General features: G+C 52.1%; 1 protein-coding gene across 3 annotated transcripts in view; it reads left to right on the top strand.

Annotated features, from left to right (window-relative positions):
- TEAD4 (TEA domain transcription factor 4) overlaps nucleotides 1-21086 on the top strand; it is a 38750-nt gene that overhangs the window by 8904 nt on the left and 8760 nt on the right. Inside the window, exons 2-9 of one of the 3 annotated variants that reach the window (XM_058559047.1) lie at nucleotides 4674-4785; nucleotides 4882-4946; nucleotides 5381-5443; nucleotides 9156-9284; nucleotides 10814-10857; nucleotides 11370-11425; nucleotides 13863-14002; nucleotides 15102-15275. In XM_058559047.1, coding sequence (XP_058415030.1) covers nucleotides 4674-4785; nucleotides 4882-4946; nucleotides 5381-5443; nucleotides 9156-9284; nucleotides 10814-10857; nucleotides 11370-11425; nucleotides 13863-14002; nucleotides 15102-15275 — 783 coding nt within the window. Of the gene's footprint in view, nucleotides 1-4673; nucleotides 4786-4881; nucleotides 4947-5380; nucleotides 5444-8623; nucleotides 8802-9155; nucleotides 9285-10813; nucleotides 10858-11369; nucleotides 11426-13862; nucleotides 14003-15101; nucleotides 15276-21086 lie in introns of those variants that run through there. The other 2 variants (XM_058559048.1, XM_058559049.1) reach the window with 2 other exon arrangements.

Raw genomic sequence — 21086 nt, 5'->3', positions numbered from 1 at the left:
TGATGTCTATATCACCCAGGGCACGTTGGCTTCCACGGCTTTGGGTACCACTGTGCATGAGAAAGTGAAAACTGGTGGGCAGGCTCTTGGGTCCAAATGGTCAGCTCTCCCTCCAGAACCTGGGTCAGGGCAAGGGGCAGTCAGACATCACGAAGGACTTACTTCGTGCAGAGACCCAGAGAATCAGGGGGACTGATTCAGAGGCGAGGAGCAGAGTGGTGTCTTGCAGAGGAAACTCCCAGCCCAGCCAGGGGAGGGCGTCCATGGGAAAAAGCAGCCCCTGTGTAAGTCGTGAAGCCTTGGAAACGTGTGTTCTCATGGCACCTGGACACTAACAAACTGTGACTTTGAGTAAATCACTTCTCTCTGGGCCTCAGTTTCTTCTTCCTTAGGCTAGACAGGCCCTCCGGGGTCCTCTGGTCCAGCTTCTGCTTCTGAGAGAGATGGCCCTCAATCCCATGTTAAACAGAAGTAATGCCGTGCAATAGTAAAGGGATAGGCTCTAGAACCAGGCCACGTGGGTTTGGATCCCAACCACTCGCTGGCCTGTGAGTCTGAACAAGTTTCTTTTTTGTGTGTGTGTGAGGAAGATCAGCCCTGAGCTAACATCCGAAGCCAATCCTCCTCTTTTTGCTGAGGAAGACTGGCCCTGGGCTAACAACCGTGCCCATCTTCCTCCACTTTATATGGGACGCCGGCACAGCATGGCTTGACAAGCAGTGCGTCGGTGCACGCCCGGGATCTGAACCAGCGAATCCCAGGCCACCGAAGCAGAGCGCACGCACTTAACTGTTGCGCCACTGGGCCAGCCCGCTGAACAAGTTTCTAAACCTCTCTTCCCCTCGATTTCCCTGTCTAGAATGGAGATAATAGTGCCAGCTGCAAAGAGCTGTTGTGAGGATTGATGAATGCAAATAAAGCTGTCACAGTATTCATTCTCTATTTGTACAGGTACCTGGCACGTAAAAGTGCTCAATAAATGTTCATTATTGTTCCCGTTATTACAAGAGTGACAGGAACTGCAACAGTTATCTGTGTATATAAAGCCTGGATTAGGGGCCGGCCCCATGGCTTAGCGGTTAAGTGCGCGTGCTCTGCCACTGGCAGCCTGAGTTCGGATCCTGGGCGCACACCAACGCACTGCTTGTCCGGCCATGTTGAGGTGGCGTCCCACATACAGCAACTAAGAAGGATGTGCAACTACGACATACAACTATCTACTGGGGCTTTGGGGAGAAAAAGGGAAAAAAAAAAAAGGAGGAGGATTGGCAATAGATGTTAGCTCGGGGCCGGTCTTCCTCAGCAAAAAAAAAAAAAAAAAGGATTGGCATGGATGTTAGCTCAGGGCTGATCTTCCTCACACAAAAAAATAAAAATAAAGCCTGGATTAGATACCAGCTGGCCTGGAGGCAGTAGGATAGCCAGGTTGACCTCTGGAGGACCTCTGGTGGCAGGAAGGAAGCTCTTTGATCCCTCTTGGCTCAGCACACCCACAGAAACCCTGCACTTCACTGCCACCCAGAGGGGAATACTCAACTCCTGGCATCACCTCTGACAAGCAGAATGAGGCTGATGGAATAATAATAGGCTGAGATGAGCCAGCAAGGGAGAGGAGGATGCAGCTCCAGAGAAAGAGAGGGGAAGATGCACAACTTGGAAAAATATAGACAGCTGAGCCAGCCTTAGAGCCCTTGGTTTGGCTCCTGTGGCCCCCACTGCTGGCCTCTTGCCCCGGGCCAAGATGGCCTGTTTGGTAGCAGAGCTCCCGGACCCTGTAGTGGAGGGCAGTGGTAGTTGTGGGGCTGGGCAGGGGCTCTGTCTTCATGACCTGGGGCTCCTTGCATGGAGGCAGGTCATCTGTGATGTCTGGAGGAAGGGTCTCAGCCCGTGGTGGGCAGGGGCCTCCCAGCTGCTGCTTAACATGTGCTGCAGAGGAAGCACCGCTGCGTTGGGTCCCGAGAGGCTGTCCAGTCTGGGAGTGGAGTTCCCAGAAGCTGAGCATCTTCTCTGTGCCAGGCACTATGCCACTTGCAAGTGGCTGAGCCAGGACTCAAACCCGGACAGTTAGTCCTAGATCTGCTGGTGGACAGCCTGGGTGAGCTTTTCTGACCTCAGCTCCTCACCTGGAGGATAGGTATAACTGCCTGCCTTTCTGCGGGGAGGGGGTGGATTTACTGGGAAGGCAATGAGGCTTACGCATCAAGACCCCTCACTCGCATGGGCCCTTCCAAGTCCCTAAATTTTATTTCTAATTTAAATTTGTAAAGCAGTTTTATTGAAGTTCAGTCACCATACAACGAACTGTACAGATTTGAAGTGGACAGTTTGGTGAGTTCTGACAGATGTATACAGCTGCAAAGCCATCACCACCTTCAGGAGAGTGAACATATCCATCTTAACGTAAAATGATCTTAACCTAATTTTGTGTTTGTGTTTTTAATTCTTTTTCTCAAAGAAAACTTCTCAATTTTTAGATGCTTTGGGCTCCACAAAAATCTGGATTTGCTCCTGTGTAGAGGGGCTCAAATGAGACCAGGGAAAGAAGCACTTTGAAAATTAGGTTGGACTAATCAAAAGTAGAAGGTTGTTTGCCTTTATTTAACTTGCGCCTTCCCTTAGAAGGTGAGAGAACACTGAATAGGACAGCTGACAACTTCTCATCGCCATTCCCTTGTTGTTCTTTTAACAGGTCTTTATTGGGAGGCTGCTATGTGCAGGCAGTTTTCTAGGTGTTAGGTGTAAATAAGTGAGTAATCAGATGACAGACGTGTTCTCAGGAGCTTTCCTCCCGATGGGAGTGGGGGATGGACGATGCTAGAACTGAGGGAGTAGATCGCGTGGTATGTTAGAAGCTGCTGTGGAGAGTAGAGGTGCTGGCAGTGCAGGGTGGGTAGGGTGACCTCAGCTTTCAGTGGGGTGCTCAGGGAAAACCCCAAAACAATGGCATCTGAGCCAAGATGCCATCAGGGGCATGAAGGTGAGGGAGTGGGCTGCGCAGGTCTCTGGGGCAGAAAACAGGACACACCTTCTAGTTGCTGTATGTGGGACGCGGCCTCAGCATGGCTGGAGAAGCGGTGTGTTGGTGCGCGCCCGGGATCTGAACCCGGGCCACCAGCAGCGGAGCGCACGCACTTAACTGCTAAGCCACGGGGCCGGCCCCAAGGAGGAGGATTGGCAATAGATGTTAGCTCAGAGCTGGTTTTCCTCAGGAAAAAAAAAAAAAGAAGATTAGCATGGATGTTAGCTCAGGGCTGATCTTCCTCACAAAAAAAAAAAAGAAGAAGAAGAGAAGGTTGAGTGAGGCTCCACAGAGGAAAGTGACTTGCCAAGGTCCTGTAGCTCGTTTGTGGAGCTGCTGGGCTGGAGCCTGGCTCCCCAATTCTCAGTTCTGTGACCCGTTTTCAGTCACCACTGGTGATGACTTTGACTCTCCTGACAGTGCAAACAGCATTTCATAGTTGCAGCGTAAGTGCCTCTGGTTAGACAGAGAGTAGGACTATTGGAAATTCATTGGACTGCCAAAGGGGTCTGTGGGATGCCTTTCCCTGGAAAGCTTTGAGAAGGGACATCTTGCTGGTTTGTGGTTTTAGGTGCAGACCAGCCCACAGACAGTGTCCCCAGGGTCAGATCCTCCCTCCCTCCTTCCCCTGACACAGACAGGCCAGTGCTCCCAGGCCAGCAAGTCTTTCTGGCAGACGAGACCTCCTGAGGGTGGCCTCTTTAATTCAGTCTTGGCAGTGGGGAAAGGTCAGCTGGGGGGCCAGCTTGGGTTTGGCTGTGCTCTCTGGTTACAATTCAGGTGGTGGACAGCCCACTCGTCTCGCCTCCCCCATGTGTCAGCAGCTTCCTCACTCATAGCCACAGCCCTCCTGGCTCAGCAGGGCCCAGCCGGACAGGGCGGGCTGGTGGCTGTGCCCTGTGGCCCCAGAGGTGGATCAAGGAAGTGACAACTCCTGCTCAAACCCTCTCGCCCTCCCTCTCCCCCACCCAACGCCCTTCTTTATGGTCTAATCCTACCCGGTGGTCACGGTCCGGCTGAAGGCTCCCCTGACCACCCGGCCTGAACTGACCCTTTGTCCTCTGAACACACTGCATGTTCCCTGTCCATAGCAGGCACTGGAGTCGTTGTGTGGGCACACGCCTCTCCTCACCTAGCTGGTGAGCTCTTTGAAAACAGGGAACCTCTTTTCATAATCTCCTTTATAATAAGAGGGGACATGGGTGGCTCTTTACAGTTTTCCAGGATCTTTCAGACGCAGCATCAGCCTCTAGGAGGCTGGGCACGGTGAGCACTCAGTATTATCTGTTGACAGTCTAGTCAGAGCCATGGAGCTGGAGATGTGGTCGCCTGGGTTTTCTGCATCTAAGTCAAGGACCTCGGGACTCCTCTCTGGGGACCCTCAGTGTCTTGGCACTTACATCCCCTGTGCCCCCTGCTGCCTACAGACAGGACAAGATATCTTGTCAGGTCCTGCTCATTTGTGGAGGTGGTGGGAACTGTGGGAGCTGCACAGGGGAAGGGTCAAAGTCCAGGCGGGAGCAGAGAGGCCATTGTCAGGTTGCTGTAGGGGCAGGTGAGGTGGCCAGCATGGAGTGAAGAGGGAGGCTCTGGGAAGGCTCCCGGAGCTGTGCACGGCAGGAGACCCATGGCCCTGTCACCTCCTCGTTCTCAGGTTACCAGTCCCCCCGTGAGGCCTCAGCTTCTCATGCTGCTGGGAGATGCCTGGGATCCAAGGAGGGCAGGAGGGAACCTGCAGAATCCTCACCCCAAAGTACCCACTCAAGGTGGGCAGAGGGTGAGGGAAGGGACCCCACAGACCCTCCCATTTTTCTGCCTTTTGTCCCTCTCTGCCCGCTGAGAGGCTGTCTGTGTCTCTGCAGGTCGGAATGAGCTGATCGCCCGCTACATCAAGCTCCGGACAGGGAAGACCCGCACCCGGAAGCAGGTGGGCCTTGGGAGACTGGCCTGGGTCCTAGGGGCAGGGACCCCGCACCAGTCTGCTCCCGAGGTGGGCCAGGCCCTCTGCGGGACCAAGCGTGGGCACTCGCTGGGGCCAGTTGGGATGGTTGTCTCTTTGGTGTGCCACCAACAGTTCAGTTTCCCTGTGGTCCCTGCTGCCACCACCTGGGAGGAAACCCCTCGCCCTACTGGGAGAGAGCAGAGCCCAGACACTGCACTTGCTTTATTACCCAACTCTGGATTAGCTGGAGAAGGCAGCACTGAGGGCCCATCGTTACTGACCTTCTCATTCATTCAGTCATTCATTCAGTCAGTCCACAGATGTGGACTGAGGACTTGGAGGGCTGGGGGTCCGGGGCCAGGAGGGGGAGCACAGGCTGTCTGGGAGGTAGGGACAGGAGCCCTCTCTTTCTACCACAGGTCTCCAGCCACATCCAGGTGCTGGCTCGTCGCAAAGCCCGTGAGATCCAGGCCAAGCTAAAGGTAAGGGCGACAGCGGCTGTGGGAGGGAGGACCTAGGGTCCCGGTGGGATGAGCTTCCCAGAAGTTTGGGCTCTTTTTCCAGCAGGAAAAGTCTTCCCTTTGGGTTTAGGGGCCAGCATGCTTCTTGGTGTTAAGGAAACGAGTTCAGCCTATAACCTCTTGTGTCCGCACAGGGAAGAACACTTGACCTCAGAGCATGTGTGTGTGACTGCCAGGCTCCTCAGCATCCTGGGGGCCACAGGCCAGTCTCCTGCTGTGCCCTCCTCCCCCAGGGGCAGTGCCCTTTCCAGATCACAGCGGGATCGCCCTTCAGACTCCATTCCTTAAGGACCTCCTTGAGCCGCTGGCCCTCTCTAGAGCCCCCCTAGCCGCTTAGTGCCATCAGCCAGCACCTGTGGGGTCGCCAGGCATGGGAGGCCCTGCTGTGGGGTGGGGTTGGATGCTATTGCTGGAGCTGGTGGGATTCTTTCCTACACCTTGCTCTCTGGGACTGGCAGTTCCTTCCCCTCCCTGGATCCGCCCCACCGTACGGGGCTGTCTGCTGACGGGATTCCCCTCGGGGTGGCCCTGCTCCCCACAGCACTCAGGCCTTTTGGACCCTGGCGCTAGGGGGCCCTCTTGGTGAAACCTAGGAGAGAGCAAGCGCCCCGTCTCAGAGGTGTTCACAGCAGAGCCTGCCCCGTTACTTGGTAGGAAGAACTAACATTTGGGGACATTAGACTAAAACCAGCAGTTTACAAATGTTTTTTTTAAGGCAGCAGAAACTCCTTTTGTTTTTTCCCAAACAAAACGTCATCCAAATATGTTATCAAAGGAGCTACTCTGGGCAAATCTAGGTTGGAGAGGAACAGGCCAGAGATCCTCTCCTCCCATTCACCTCTCAGGCCCCGTGGCTCTGGAACCCAAAAGTACCCCAGAACCCAGTTGAAAAGCCCCTGGACTACATGACCTCCAAGGCCCTGTCTGGCCCCAGTAGTCCATGACCCCGACACTGGAGACTCCGAATGAGTGGGTAGAAACTTCGAGGAAGCCACGCCCCACTGCCCACTCAGCCCCATTCCTCTTGCCATCAGCCCAGCTGTCCCCCGCCTGCACAGCTGTGGCCCAGCACCTCGCTCCTTTGTCCCCATGACAGCTGGCTGGGCCTCAGCTGTTGATCCCTCCCTCTCAGGTTGGCACATCTACCCCTGGACACCCCTGGGTCCTGGAGCCCAGCTTACTCCTCGTTTCCCTCTCTGGTCTGCCTCTGACTCGCTGGGACCCCAGCAGGGGACTGGAGTAGAGAACAGACTTTCCAGCGTTCTATTTAGAACCACGAAGGGGAACTTTTAATTCCCTTGGGGCCCAGCTGTACAGCCCACATTTGCTTCATGGAATTGGACCTGTCCCTGTCCACAGGCTGTAACTTGGGGCATGGGGACAGCCGTCAGTGGACCGCTGGACAGACATCAAGGAAACCTTGAATGCTGTAAATAATGTGCACATTTCCATGTCTGTGCAGTTTCCTGGGAAGATTGGCCTGAGGGTTTTGTCATATTCTCAGAGGGGGCTGGGGCCCAGTGTAATTAAGCTCCCTGGTGGATGGCGAGAGCAGGACGGCGAGCAGTCCCCCGGGTCTTGGGGCTTGGTCTAGCCTGGTCTGCCCTTGTGCTGTGGGAGCTTGGGCCAGTCACTGACCCCCCTTGAGCTCCGTTGTGTTTCCTCATTTGTGAAATGAGAGGGTTAGGCGAGGTGGTATTCGAGGTCTCCCCAGCTCCAGAATTCAGTGACTCCCTGGCTCTGTAGCCTGGCACTGATGTCACTCCCCATAATGTCCTTCCCACTCCCCCTGATTCCTGTCCCACCCCGCTGAGGACGTGGTTTCCTGAGCCCCGGGGCTTTGTTTAGATCGGTTATCCAGGAAGGACGCACGTTGCTGACACTGAGCAGATGAAGCTCTCCCGCCTCATCATGCAACTGTTAATCCAGGGGTCTGCAGGCTTGTTGAGGGTACGGCCTAGCGCCTCATTGCTGTCCTCCCTGAGGGAGAGGGCCCGGGCAGGCGGCCTGGGCGTGTTTGGCTTTTCCCTCCTGAAACTGCAGGTGTCCTTGGGGAGAGGCATGCCTAATGCTGGTGAGCTCCCTCTCCTTATCAGAGAGCCTTTGAGAGCAAGGCCCAAGTTTGGCCCCCAAAGGACAGCAGGTTGAGGATGACCCCACCGCTCAGGATGGCCTCCCATGCCCTCTGTGGTGTACACTGGGTGCTGTCAGATCCCAATGAATCCCCACTCCCTGGTTTGCTCTGCCCCCCTAGGCCTGCAGAGGCCCCGCAGTGAGTTGATGTGCCAACCTGGACCAAGCTTGAAGGGCCAACCATCACCGCTGTTGGCACCCTAGTCACCCAAATTCTCTGAGCCTTGGTTTCTTCATCTTAAAGTGGGGATCCTACCAGTCCTGCCAGCCTCACAGAGTGCTGTGATATTCAGAATCAAATTGAGATAGCGTTCTTTACCTTCTGTGGGCCGTCTCGTGCCTCGTGAGTGTAAATGGTCCCTGAGAGGCCCAGTGGAAGGGCCTGTTGGGTCCAGGCTCCACAACCATGCAGCGCCGGACGCTGGTGGACACCTGGACCCTTCAGAGCCTAACACCATGGTGATGCTTCCTCATGGGGCTGCGGTGGTGCCAAGTGAAATCACTGTGCAGGAAGCACCTGGGAGCTGCAGGGACCTCCGTCAGTTCTCAGCCCGCTTACCACTCAGGACAGGTCTGGTCTACCAAGTTAATTACTAAATAGTGGTTAGTTTACTTTTCCATTTAGAAATATTCATTAAAAAATATTCATCGTAAAGATATGAGATTTTCTAATCAGAGCTCCTGGTTGACATAATCCAACCTTTTAGCCCCAGTAAAGCTACACACACAGACTAATACTTGCTGTTCCAGTCTGTGTATGTGTCTTATTTTGGACAAAGATATAATTCCCATGAGGCTTTTTGGAATATAGAAATGGTGTCTCATCAGTTTTGAAGACCTTTGGGATTGGGGAGCTCAGGATGGAAACCACTGGCTTATACAAATATAGAAAATTATTATTATCTGTGTCCTAGGTGCTTATTTGTTCAGAGCTGTGCAGGGTGAACCCATTCTTTGGGGTCTTTGGACCCACAGAGGGTAGCAGAGTGTCCTGGGTGCCCACGGTTCGAGAGGTGACCCAGAGGGCAGGATTGAGACTGGGGGCTGCAGGAGATGGTCCATGCCTCCAAACAGCCCCCGTGCTTCCGAGGATGACCCCTCCCGTCCACTCGAGGAGGGGTCCGACAGATATTTATGCATCATCTACCATGAGCCAGCTGCCGTGGCAGCCACCAGTGGTGTGGAGGTGAGCAAAGACTGAAGGGTCCCTGTTCCCACGGTGTCCCTGTGGTTAGTGAATTGAGATAGGGCCTGGCAGGTGGTCTCCAAACTGTCTTTAAACTCTAATAAAATAGGCAGGGTGAGTGTTATGCCCTATGACAAATGAGGAAACTGATCAGAGAAACCAAGTGACTTGCTCAAAGTCACAAAGCAGGTTAATAGCACTGTAGGGACGGAAGCCTGGTCTCCTGGGGCCTAGTCCAGGGCTCTGGCCACTGGCAGTGGGACAGCTTCCCTGACCACAAGCATAGACCCCGCCTTGCCTAAGCATGCTGTAGTGACCACTGCTGAGGTCCTCCCTTCCAATGTCTTCCCCCAGGATCAGGCAGCTAAGGACAAGGCCCTGCAGAGCATGGCTACCATGTCGTCCGCCCAGATCATCTCCGCCACAGCCTTCCACAGTAAAATGGCCCTTGCCCGGGGCCCAGGCTACCCAGCAGTCTCAGGGGTAAGTGCCTGGAGCCAGAGGCCACACCAGCCCTCTCCTTCTCACTCCTCCCCCTTCCGAAGAGCCAGAAGCACTGGCCACACCAAATTTCTCTCACTTGGGTGCTCTCAGGCCAAGAGAGCCAGGGGGAAGGAGGGACCAAGGACCCAGGGGCCATGCTGAGTCACGGCGCTGCTGATATTGGAAGCACCTTCTTGGGGGCCTTGGCAGTAAGGCAGCAGACCTTTCACAAGGGGCAAAGCTGCCCCCATCAGCTGATCGACCGAGTAGCTCCACAGAGGGGGCCCATACAGATGAAGAAGCTGAAGTCCTGGGGGTGGGGGCTGAAGCTGGGGCGTTGGTGCAGCCCCAGCACGTCCCTGAGTTGCCCTCCACCCCCCCGGCCTCATCCCCACTCCTCCCTCAGGTGCTCAGCACTGCTCTCCTTCCAGGGTGAGGCCTGACGTCCAAGAACAAACCCTTGTTCCAGGTTTATTTTTATTTTATTTTTATTTATTTATTTATTTTGATTGTGGTAACATTGGTTTATAACATTCTTGTTCCAATTTTATTTTATTTATTTATTTATTTATTTTTTGTGTGAGGAAGATCAGCCCTGAGCTAACATCCATGCCAATCCTCCTCTTTTTGCTGAGGAAGACCGGCTCTGAGCTAACATCTATTGCCAATCCTCCTCCTTTTCTCCCCAAAGCCCCAGTAGATAGTTTTATGTCATAGCTGCATATCCTTCTAGTTGCTGTATGTGGGACGCGGCCTCAGCATGGCAGAGAAGCGGTGCGTCAGTGCGCGCCCGGGATCCAAACCCAGGCCGCCAGTAGCAGAGCGTGCGCACTTAACCACTGAGCCACGGGGCCGGCCCCTCTTGTTCCAATTTTAAATTTCTCCACCTGAGAACTGGTCTTTGGGCCGTGTGTGGCCAGGTTGGTCACTCTTTCACAGTGGTCTAGAAAGGCTCCTCCTCTGCAGGGCTGTGTCCTCACAGGGTGTTCTTGGCTGTAGAGACTGAAGGGGTCTTGAAGATGTTCCTCCTGCACCCCCCTGGACATATGGGGAAGGGGCAGTGACAGGCCCTGTGCTCGGTGAGCCTCTCGTCCAGCGTTTTTCAAAGTGTGTTCCTGAGACCACTAGCCCATCAGGATGTTGAATAGATGTGACACAAAATGATTCTGTGTATAGGCAAGTTTGAGACCCTTAGAACTGAATGAGTTTCTGACTCGAGGACTGTTCAGAGCTTATGGTGCCCTGTGAATCTCTAAGGGAGGAACAAGGTGAGCCGTGTTTACCAAACCCGGCGTTTCTCCCATGGAACACATTATCGACAGAGCATTCCAGAGACTAGAGTTCCTTGAAACAGACTTTGGGATGCTGCTCTGGCCTAGTTCAGATGGTAGTGTTACCTTTCTCCCACCACCCGCTGGGTCCAGGCTCTCAGCCTCTCCTTCCAACTGAGGCCCCTGCTCTGTCTTTCCCCGCACCATGGGCCCACGTGCACACAGGCTACGCTGACTCTGCGCTTTTTGCCTCCTCAGTTTTGGCAAGGAGCTTTGCCAGGCCAAGCTGGAACATCCCATGAGTGAGTATGGCCTGGTTTCTGCTACCCGATGCTCCCTGAACTGAACTTGAGCCCATAAACCATGCAATAGAGCCTGGCCCCCCAGGTGGGATGGGGCCAGTCTGGGGTCAGCTTTCCAGGATGGCCTTGAGCTGAGCAATCGGGCTCTCCTGCTCTCAGACGTCAGCTCCGTCTGCAGTGGGGGCACCCTGGGGTCACATTTGCTGAACCTCCAGTCCATCCAGGGTATAGCAGGGCCAGAGCTTGGGACCTCAAGGGAAGTAGGCTGGGAACCAGACCTCTGGCTGGCCGGGGAGGGAGGGGTGGATTTTCCCAACATATGCTGCTTCTGTGGATCTGTCACAAAACCTGAAGAAATTGTCAGGGGAAGGGAGTGAGAAGCCAAAGGCCACCAAGGCCACTGATGGCCAGACCTCCAGGGCCCCCCACACAGAGACCGTTGGATGTAACTTGAGGTTCTAGGGCTGTGACCTGCCCCAAGGCTTACACCTCCTCTCTCCTGTCTCCTGCAGTGTGAAACCTTTCTGTCAACAAAACTATACTGTCCAGCCTTCGCTGCCTCTGCCAGGTAGGTCAGTAGTGTGTGGCTCCTTTGCACGTCCCAGCTCCTACCCCCAGATCCCAGGCCTCCGAAAGCTGGACACTTCATGACCCTCTTAGATGCCGCCCTGTCATGTGCTCAGATGGACATCCCAGTCTGCTGGCCCCACCTCTTTCCTCCCCGCAGCGTGCACACCTCTCCTGTGAGCCAAGCCCCTCATGCCCCTGGGGCTGCTTCTTCTCCTCCCCAGCTTCGACTCAGGGCTGGCAGGGGTGCACAGAGGTCAGAGGGCAGTGCCTGTGCCTGGGCGGCTGCTCCGCCTAGCCACCCTTGTGTGCTGCGTGTGTGCCCTGTACACGTGGGCTGCTGGGGCGCCTCCTTCTTAGTGATGTTCTAATCCTCTCCTTCAAGATGGGAGGTCTGAGGACAGCACAGCTTTCTAGCCTGGGTCCCCTCACTAGCAGGGGAACCCTCCCGGGAAGAGGCCCGGAGCGTGGTGGGGCCAGACAAGGTTCAGCCGGCTGGGCCAGCACGGGAGCCCCTGCCTCTCACTGCTCAGGTGACCAGCTCTGTCCTTGCTTCTTTCTCATTAGGGTCCCTCACCACCTTCCACTCTGCAGGGCAAGACAGGATCCTCAGCCTCAACCACCTTTCTGGCTTGAGACTGACTCCCTGCCTACGTCCTGGACTGGCTTTTCCTGCTCCAAGAGCAGCCCTGCTCCCCTCCTGGGTTCCTGATTGCTGCTTTCTCCCGGCCCCGTGCAGTCCCCCCTCGTCTGTCCTCTCCTCTCACTGGCCCCACTGTCTTCGCCCTCCAGGTTCTTGCCTGGGTGACGACAGCAGCCTCTTACCCAGCCTGTCTCCAGTCTGGTTTCCCTCATTCTCGCCCTGTAATTCCCCCATGTGGTCTTTTGAAAGCAACAGTCTCACTGTGCTGCTTCTAAAATCCTTTATGGGCTCCCTGGTGCCTGCAGGATGCAGTCTCAGCTCTGTAGTAGGACTCACGTGGTTCTTCCTGTTACCTCAGCTTTCTCTCCTCCCACTTCCCTCCCTCCGTCCTCCACCCCGCCCAGCGCTCTGGGCACCTCCGCCTGGCGCTTGGCCCTGGTGTCCTTGTCTGTGTGGGGGCAGTGTCCGACTGATGCGTCTGTGTTTTCCGTATATCGGATCGTGTCCGCTCTGCTGCGCTTCCTCAGTGCGCAGTGCTGGACGCACCAGTGAACAATTCACCTGATGCGTTCAGCACCGGCTGATGTGTCCAGCGTGGTCCTCCGCCCACCCCTCTGACTGTTTCTCCTCCTTCTCCTTCCTCCGCGTGCTGCTGAGTTACCTGCCTCAGCACTGGGGGCCCCCGTTCCCCAGACTCCCGGCCTGGAAAACCTGGCGTGGTCTGCAGTTCCGCCTCACTGCCCTCTCACATCCCCCAGTCTCCCCTCCTGTCCCTCCTGTGTCCCCTCTTCACTCCACTGCACTGCTTTAGTTCAGGCCTTCTTCATTTTTCCGCCAGGGAACCCTCCTAGTGGCTTCTAGTCCACCCCACTCCCGCCCAGTCCCTCCTGCACGACGGAACAGGAGCTTTCAGAAACGGAGATGAGATCATTTCCCTGCCTGCTGAGAATCCTCTAGTCTCTCTGAACTCTCAGGCTGAAATTCGTCCTTGTTAGCGAGCGCCCAGGCCCGTCTCTTGAGTCTTGGTCCTGCACTGGCACAGACCCGCCCTTCTCTCCAGTTCCACCAAAGAATGAGATTGCAAACCCACTGTGCTTCTCACAGTGCCTTTGCCTCTGCTGTGCCCTCTGCTCGGAGTGCCCCTTCCCTGTCCTCACCTGCTGCCACCTGCCTGAATGTCATAACTGCTCTCAAGCGTCCCCTTCTTGGGGAGACCTTTCCTGACCGCCCCTGAGGTGCTCCAGGAGCTCCTCTTCAGAGCTGAGTGCTACCTTATCCATTTGTATCACGTTCACTGCGTCATCTACTAGCGAACCTGTACTGAGTGCCTGTTCTGGGTCTGGAGAGGCAGCAGGGAACCCAGCAGGGCACTTCAGATTCTCACGGGGCTTCTGTCATTGTAGCAGTTGATTTGTCTGGTCATCTCCCTGCTGGACCAGAAGCTTCTTGAGGGCAAGAACCTAGCAGTGCCTGCTCTGGGAGCCCTCAGGCCAGCAAGGCATCCCGGCCCCAATCCAGCATCCAGCAGACATCCAGTCTCTCTGGAGTATGGTTCTGAGCAGGGGCCCAAGGGGACTGAGTCGTACCTGCTAAGCCCTCACCCGGGGGCGCCTGGACACACCAGTGCTTTGCACTGCCCTCCACCAGCCCTGCTGGGAGGCCGGTTTAAGGAAGACAGGAGGTCCCCTAGCCAGCACGGGGTCTCACTGGTGGGCCTGGGGTCCTCGCAGAGGGTATCGGCAGGGCAGCTGTGTGTGGACAGGTTCCCATGTGCCTCTCCCGCTGCTGCGTGCAGGGTTTGAGTCTCCTGCAGGACCCGCCCCATCGCCCTCAGCACCACCAGCACCCCCGTGGCAGGGCCGCAGCGTGGCCAGCTCCAAGCTCTGGATGTTGGAGTTCTCTGCCTTCCTGGAGCAGCAGCAAGATCCTGATACGGTAGGTCCTGGCCTCCGCCTGGCCGGCTTGCCCGCCCTCTCATTCCTGGAGGCTCTAGCTCTCGCACCTTCTCCAGCCCTTTGCTCCCTGCCTCTGGCTTTCTCGCCCTGCTCTCTGCCCCACTCCACTTTGGGGCTTAATTTAGTTTCCACGTTCCCACTCTTCCCTTCCATTGACCCTTCCTCTGCTCTTCCTTTCCTTCCCCCCTCCACCTCCCTCTTCTCTCCCCTCTTTACCTTCCCTCTCTCCCTTGTGCAGTTTATTTCTCCCATCCAGCTATCAAGACCTCTCCTTCCCTGCTCCCTCCCTGACCTGCATTCTCCCTCCATGTTCCCTTTCCTCCCAGCCCCACCCCGGCTGTTCCGTCCTTCCCCTGTGGCTCTGAGGAGCCTCCTGTGTCTGACCCACATCCTCTGGGTCACCAGAGGGAGCAGCAGCTCCACCCACCCTGACCCCTTTAGTGTCCCGTGTCCTGAGTGACCAGCGTCACCTGCAAAGGTCAGACTAGCGCCTGAGGAGGCTGAGCTAACAGGATGCCGGAGCCGGAGGACTTCACAGAGCGTTTCGCTTTGACATTTTCAAACTGGAGTTTTGGCTGAGGAACACATGAATCAGACAGGCTCTTACTCAGAAGCCCAGTGCACAACCGCAGAAGCAGACTTTCTTTGGTTGTAGCAAGGCGCATGTGAGAGGCACAGAGGCACCCGAGCCCCCGTCTCCAAGGGTGGAGCACAGTGTGAAGACATTGAGGTCAGTGGTCTCCCATCACACTTGAGATAACAGCAGCCCAGAGACAGAACGTGACTTCCCGAAGGATGTTCACTGACACGGCCAGGACTGAGAATGACACAGATGACACCTGTGATTTGGTGGGCACCTGCTGGGTGCCATGCCCTGACCAGAGGCTTTATACCCGTTCACTTTGCTTCACATTCCATCCTTGCACTGTCTCCATTTTACCAGTGGGGAAACTGAGGCCCAGAGCTAGGTGAAGTTACTTGCTCCAGGTCACGAGGCTGGGATCTGCGCTGTGGTCGTTCTGTCTGTCTGTCTGCCTCGCTGCTTCCCGCCTCCGTCAGACCAGCCCTTCTCTCCACAGTACAACAAACACTTGTTTGTGCACATCGGCCAGTCAAGCCCAAGCTACAGTGACCCCTACCTCGAAGCCGTGGACATCCGCCAGATCTATGACAAATTCCCAGAGAAAAAGGGCGGACTCAAGGAGCTCTTTGAACGGGGACCTTCCAATGCCTTTTTTCTGGTGAAGTTCTGGGTAAGCCCTTCGATGAACTCTCCCTTCCTCCACCTAGTACATCGGTGTCAGTGAGGAGAGAAGAGGAGGAGTGGGCATAGGGTGCCTGAGCCATGGATGGGAACCCGGGGAGGGCAGGACCAGCAAGAAGGGGAGGAGCGAGCACAAGATGGCCAAATAGTGTTGGGAGCTGAGATGAGGAGTGGGGCCAGTGGGGCCGGAGAGCTGGGCTAATAGAAGGAGGCCCTCTTCTGACAGGTGGTAGTGGCACCCACATCTGGGTGAGAAGTACAGCCCTACGGGGGCTGTAGTACTACTGGAAAAGGACCTACAGGAGACACTGAGGGGTAGGGGATGGTCCAACATGGACCCCGTATGCTCTTGAGTCTTTGAATGGCAAGTCCTGAATTGGTTGCCGGGTCTGGAGCCAGAGAAGCTGGTCCTGAAAAGCTCATTTCCAAGGACAGGGCTTGGAGAAGTGGACTATAGGGTTAGGATAGGTCTCCCCGAAAGAAACACCTGCCCAGCTTCTCCAATAGCTCAGCCCATAGACTTGGCTGTGGCTGCCCTCCTCCCCTGACCCCTGGACGGGTGCTGTGTGGCTAGAGCCCCCTCCTTTCAAAACATCTCCTCGAGGACCAGGAGGCACCGTTCCTCTCTGGGAGCTTACCTTCCCGGGGCCCAGTACACACAGGAAAGGGATGCAGGGAAGAGAGTCAGAAGGGTGAGGACATGCAGGAAATCCTTCTGGCTGGGTAGTGGGAGCCTTTGAATAGTTTCAGAGCATTGACACTGGGCCGGGGTGGCTCTGCCCACATTCCTCTTCCCAGTGCCTTGCAGTTCTGTTAATGCCCAGGAGACGGCTCAGAGATTCTTACCCTTTATCTGGTTCCAGACCACTTTGATTATCTGGAAGCTTTACTTTTCCTAGAAATAGGCATATTCACCCAAAAGTTTGTATATAATTCCAGGTGGCTTTCAGGCCCCCAGCTAGGAACTCCTAGCCTTGCTCTCATCCACAACCAAACCCATGGGGCCAGCTCTCTCCTGAAGAGGCAAGAGCTGGAACTGAAACTCAGGGCCCTGATCTTGAAGATGCTTAGTGTCTGCTCTCTGCAAGACAGCTGGTTGTGTGGGCAGGGTGGAAGTTGGACCTGGGCTTTAGGGGTGGGCAAGCACTATTAGGCAGAGACGGAGAAAGTCAGTTACAGCCTGGGGGAGGCATAAGGAAGTGGGCTCCAGAGGGAAAGTCATGGGTAAAGGCGTATGAGAGGGAATAATAGAAAATAAAATGAAAAAAGTCAGTTAGGTCTTGATCATACGAAAGTCTGGGTTTTTAATCTATGCTGGGATGAAAAATAGGTAATAGTTTCTTTTACTTTATCTTATTTTTATTTTTTTTTAATGTTTTTATTTTTTGGTGAGGAATATTGGCCCTGAGCTAACATCTGTGCCAGTCTGCCTCCATTTTGTGTGTGGGATGCCACCACAGCATGGCTTGATGAGTGGTGCATATGTCTGCACCTGGGATCCGAACCCGTGAACCCTAGGCCACCAAAGCAGAGCATGCGAACTTAACTGCTACGCCACTGGGCTGGCCCATACTTTATCTTATTTTTAAATCAGTGCATGCTCATAGTTAATTATTAATTAATACCAAGAGGTTTATAATGAAAAGCATCAGAGTCTTGTCCCACTACTCCCATCCCCAATCCTCATCCCCAGAGGCCATCGCTATAACTTTTCACTGTTTATTCTGGGTTTTATCTCCTTAGTTCTAAATAATATGCTTATACTGCTATACCTTGAGATCACGCCTAAGACATTATGGTAGAAAAAAATTAGGTATGTTATACCACTTTTTTCTTCATCATCCCATTATTATCATATCCAATAAGTTATATAATTTAGTCAAAGCAATAAAATTTTTACGTTTTTTGACAATGTAAATTGACCACCAAGGAGCCTAGAAGTGTATTATGATTACATTTCATTTCTTTTTTTTTATAATTTTATTTATTTATTTTTTACCCCAAAGCCCCAGTAGATAGTTGTGTCATAGCTGCACATTCTTCTAGTTGCTGTATGTGGGACGAGGGCTCAGCATGGCCGGACAAGTGGTGCATCGGTGCGCGCCCGGGATCCGAACCCCAGGCCGCCAGCAGCAGAGCTCGCGCACTTAACCACTAAGCCACGGGGCTGGCCCCTACATTTCATTTCTTGTACAACTTTTTGTTCTTCCTACAAAAAAAATGGCTTTTTCATTTGCATATTTCTAAATAAACGTCACTTGCGTGTTATTAAAATTTTACAAATTACTCCATCATAACCACCATACAAAATTTTTAAAAGTTGTTTTTCTCCAAATGCTCAAACCTATCAAATAATTTATCAATCGGCCTTTCTCCTGGAGCTCTTCCTCCTGGATGCCCTGTTCTGCTCCAGTTTGAACTGGTTTTCCTCCTGGCCTGTTCTCTGTTGTCCTTGGGAGACCCCCTTTTACTGCTCTCCTGAGTTCAGTCTACAGTTCCCCGGATCTCATGTTTCTCTGTTTTGGTGTCCCCCTCATTTTGCTGGAACACCTTCTCTAGTATCTTCCTAAGAAAAGATGCATGGTAGCAAGTCTTTGCCTCTTTGAAATGTCATTTTTTTTGTACTTGATTGACAGTTTAACTGGGTATAGAATCTAGATCACAAATGATTTTCCCTAGAAATGATTTTCAAGAATCACGTTTTAATGCCTTGCTCCATTGTCTTCTAACACCAGTAGTCTGATGGCATTCCAATTGCCCATCCTTTGTTATGTAAACTGGTTTTTTGTTTCTGTTTTTGTTTTTGTTTTGATCTCTGGAAGTTTTGCATTTCCTCTCTGTCCAGTATGTTCTTAAGTTTCACACCAACGAGCTTTGGGATCTGTGTTTTTTTACTTCCTATTATTGAGCCGGGCACTTGGTAGGCACTTTTAATCATGAGATTAGTAATTCTTAATTTGGGGAAATTTACTTGTATTATTTCTTTGATAATTTCTTTCCCTCTGTTTTCTCTGTGTTCTTTTCCAGGAACCCCTATTAGTCTGATGTTGGATCTCCGGGACTTATCCTCTATGATTTTTACCATTTCCTTATTTATTTCCCAATTCATTTTCTTGGCGATTTCCTTAACTTTATTGTCTGATTTTTTTGAAATAGTTAAGAGTATATCAGAGTGCATATTACATAAAATCTAAAGTAATAGTGGCATAAATAAATAGTTTGTTTTTATTTCTTCTGCAGTAAGTCTGGAGATAAACTGTCCAGGGCTAGTCCAGCAGCTCCATGAAATCACCAGGGACCTGACCCCTCTCTGACTATTTGCCATCCTCAGTGTGTGGCTTTTGTCCTCAAGGTCATGGCTGCTAGAGTTCCAGCCATCATTCCAGGCATCAGGAAGGAGGAAACCAACTTAGTTCCCTGTAAGGAGCCTTCCTGGAAGTCCCACACAACACTTCACTAGTTGTACCTAGCGGACAGGGGCCAGGAAAATGTGCTCTTTTAGTTAACTAAATTGCCATTCTGAATAAAATCAGGGTTCTATTTAGTAATAGAATAGCAGATGGATGAGACTTTCAGTTGCTGGTTGTCATAGTTCAGTCGATGGCATTTTTCTTTCTTAGTGGTTCATAAAACCATGGTACATTGTACAGTTAATGGTGAATTAGATTAATGGAACATGTGGCACTCTCTGCCTCACCTTCTATCGAATATTTAATTTTGACCATGAAATTTTTAATTTTTTTTTTTTTTCCCTCAAAGCCCCAGTAGAGAGTTGTATGTCATAGTTGCACATCCTTCTAGTTGCTGCACGTGGGACACAGCCTCAGCGGAGAAGCGGTGCATTGGTGCACGCCCGGGATCCGAACCCAGGCCGCCAGCAGCGCAGTGCGTGCACTTAACCGCTAAGCCACGGGGCCGGCCCAAAATTTTTAATTTTTAAGAGCTCCTTGTTCTTTGATTGCATCCTGATCTTGTTTCATGACTACAGTTTTTCTCTTGCCTTTCTGTGGATATGGAGTAAAAGTTATTTTTTTTAAGTTTTCTTCTCCCTTCTTTGCCTTTATTTCCTTTTAATCCTTTTTTTCTGTCTGTTTTGGTCTCAGTCTTTCAAGTTGGAGGGTTTTCTCAAATGTCTATAATCCTTGGCCATATTTTTTGGTCCATGTTTTTTTAACAGCTTTATTGCTATATAATTCACTTACATATAATTCACCTACTCAAAGTGTAAAATTCAGTGTTTTTTAGTATGTTCATAGAGTTGCGCAACCAGTCAATTTTAGAGCATTTTTATCACCCCCAAATAAACCCTTTAGCTCTCACTCCCCACGTCTACTCCCCTAGCCATAGGCAATCACTAATCTACTTTCTGTCTCTATATATTTGCCTTTTCTGGATATTGCATATAAAAGGAATTTTAATTATAATTAAAAGACACGTGGTCTTTTGTCTCTGGCTTCTTTCACTTAACATGGTGTTTTCAAGGTTCAGTCATAATGTAGCATGTATCAGGACTTCGTTCCTTTTTATGGCTGAATAATATTCCACTGTATGGATATACCACATTTTGTTTATCCATTCATCAGTTGATGGGCATTTGGGTTGTTTCAACCTTTGGCTATGATGAATAATGCAGCTATGAACCTTCCTGTACAAATTTTTGTGTGGACATATGTTTTCATTTCTCTTGTGTTTATACTTAGGTGTGGAATTGCTGGGAAATATGATAACTCTTTGTTTACGTTTTTGAGGAACTGCCAGACTGTCTTCCAAAGTGGCTGCACCGTTTTATGTTTTCACCAGCAGCATACGAGGGTCCGAGTTTCTCCACATCCTCACCAACGCTTGATATTCTCTGTGATTATAGCCATCCTCATGGGTGTGAGGTGATATCTCGTTGTGGTTTGGCTTTGCTTTTCCATGATGATTAACGATCTTGAGCATCTTTTCATGTGCTTATTGGTCATTTGTGTATCTTCTTTGGAGAAATGTCTGTTCAGCTCCCTTGCCCATTTTTAAATTGGGTTATTTATTAGCCTGTCTTTTTACTGACTTATGAGTTCTTTGTATATTATGAATAGAAGTCCTTTATCAGATATATGATTTGCTAATATTGTCTCCCATTCTGTCAGCTCTCTTTTCACATTATTGATAGTGTCCTTTGAAGCACAAAAGTTTTTCATTTTGATGAAGTCCAATCTGTTCTTTCCTTTGTTGTTTGTGCCATTTGTCCATATTTAACAGTGACAGGGAGCTCTGTGTGCAAGGAGAACTCATCGCCTGGTGGCTTCACTCTCAGGTGATTAGGGTTGGGAACCAGCTGTTTTATGAGGAAAACCAATAAATGTCATGGTGTTTACTAGACCTTTTTTTCCTGAGGTGGTTCAGTTTCTCTAGAGAAGACTCCTTTAGTTTCCCCCCTGGAAGGTATGTACCTGGTCACTAGCATTCAAGGAGTAGGGCAGAGAGAGGGCTAGGGGATTCAGCCATTTCTTATGTGAGTTTCGCTGACTTCCCCTGTTTTCATCCCTGTCTCAGCCCTCTTCTAACATGCCAAGTATCCCTGAAAACTGAAGCCCTCCTGTTTAATTTCTGGAGAAGATTATCCCGTGTTCTTCCGATGGGTGGGAGAGGTCGGCCTGGAGGCCTGACCACTATGTGCAGACTTTCAGTCGGTTCCTTGTGTCGTATTCTGTGCCTCCCCGGCCCACTGTCCTGGTCTCTCCAGTCCTGGGCTGCAGAGGGCGTCTCGTTTACATCAGCCTGCATCTTGTCTGCAGCCCCTCCGAAGGCACTTTTAGGT

Source organism: Diceros bicornis, chromosome 17 (genome assembly GCF_020826845.1).
Source record: "Diceros bicornis minor isolate mBicDic1 chromosome 17, mDicBic1.mat.cur, whole genome shotgun sequence".
Lineage (NCBI taxonomy): Eukaryota > Metazoa > Chordata > Mammalia > Perissodactyla > Rhinocerotidae > Diceros > Diceros bicornis.
Note: the sequence above shows the minus strand (reverse complement) of the source record. Positions and strands in the feature narration are given on the sequence as shown.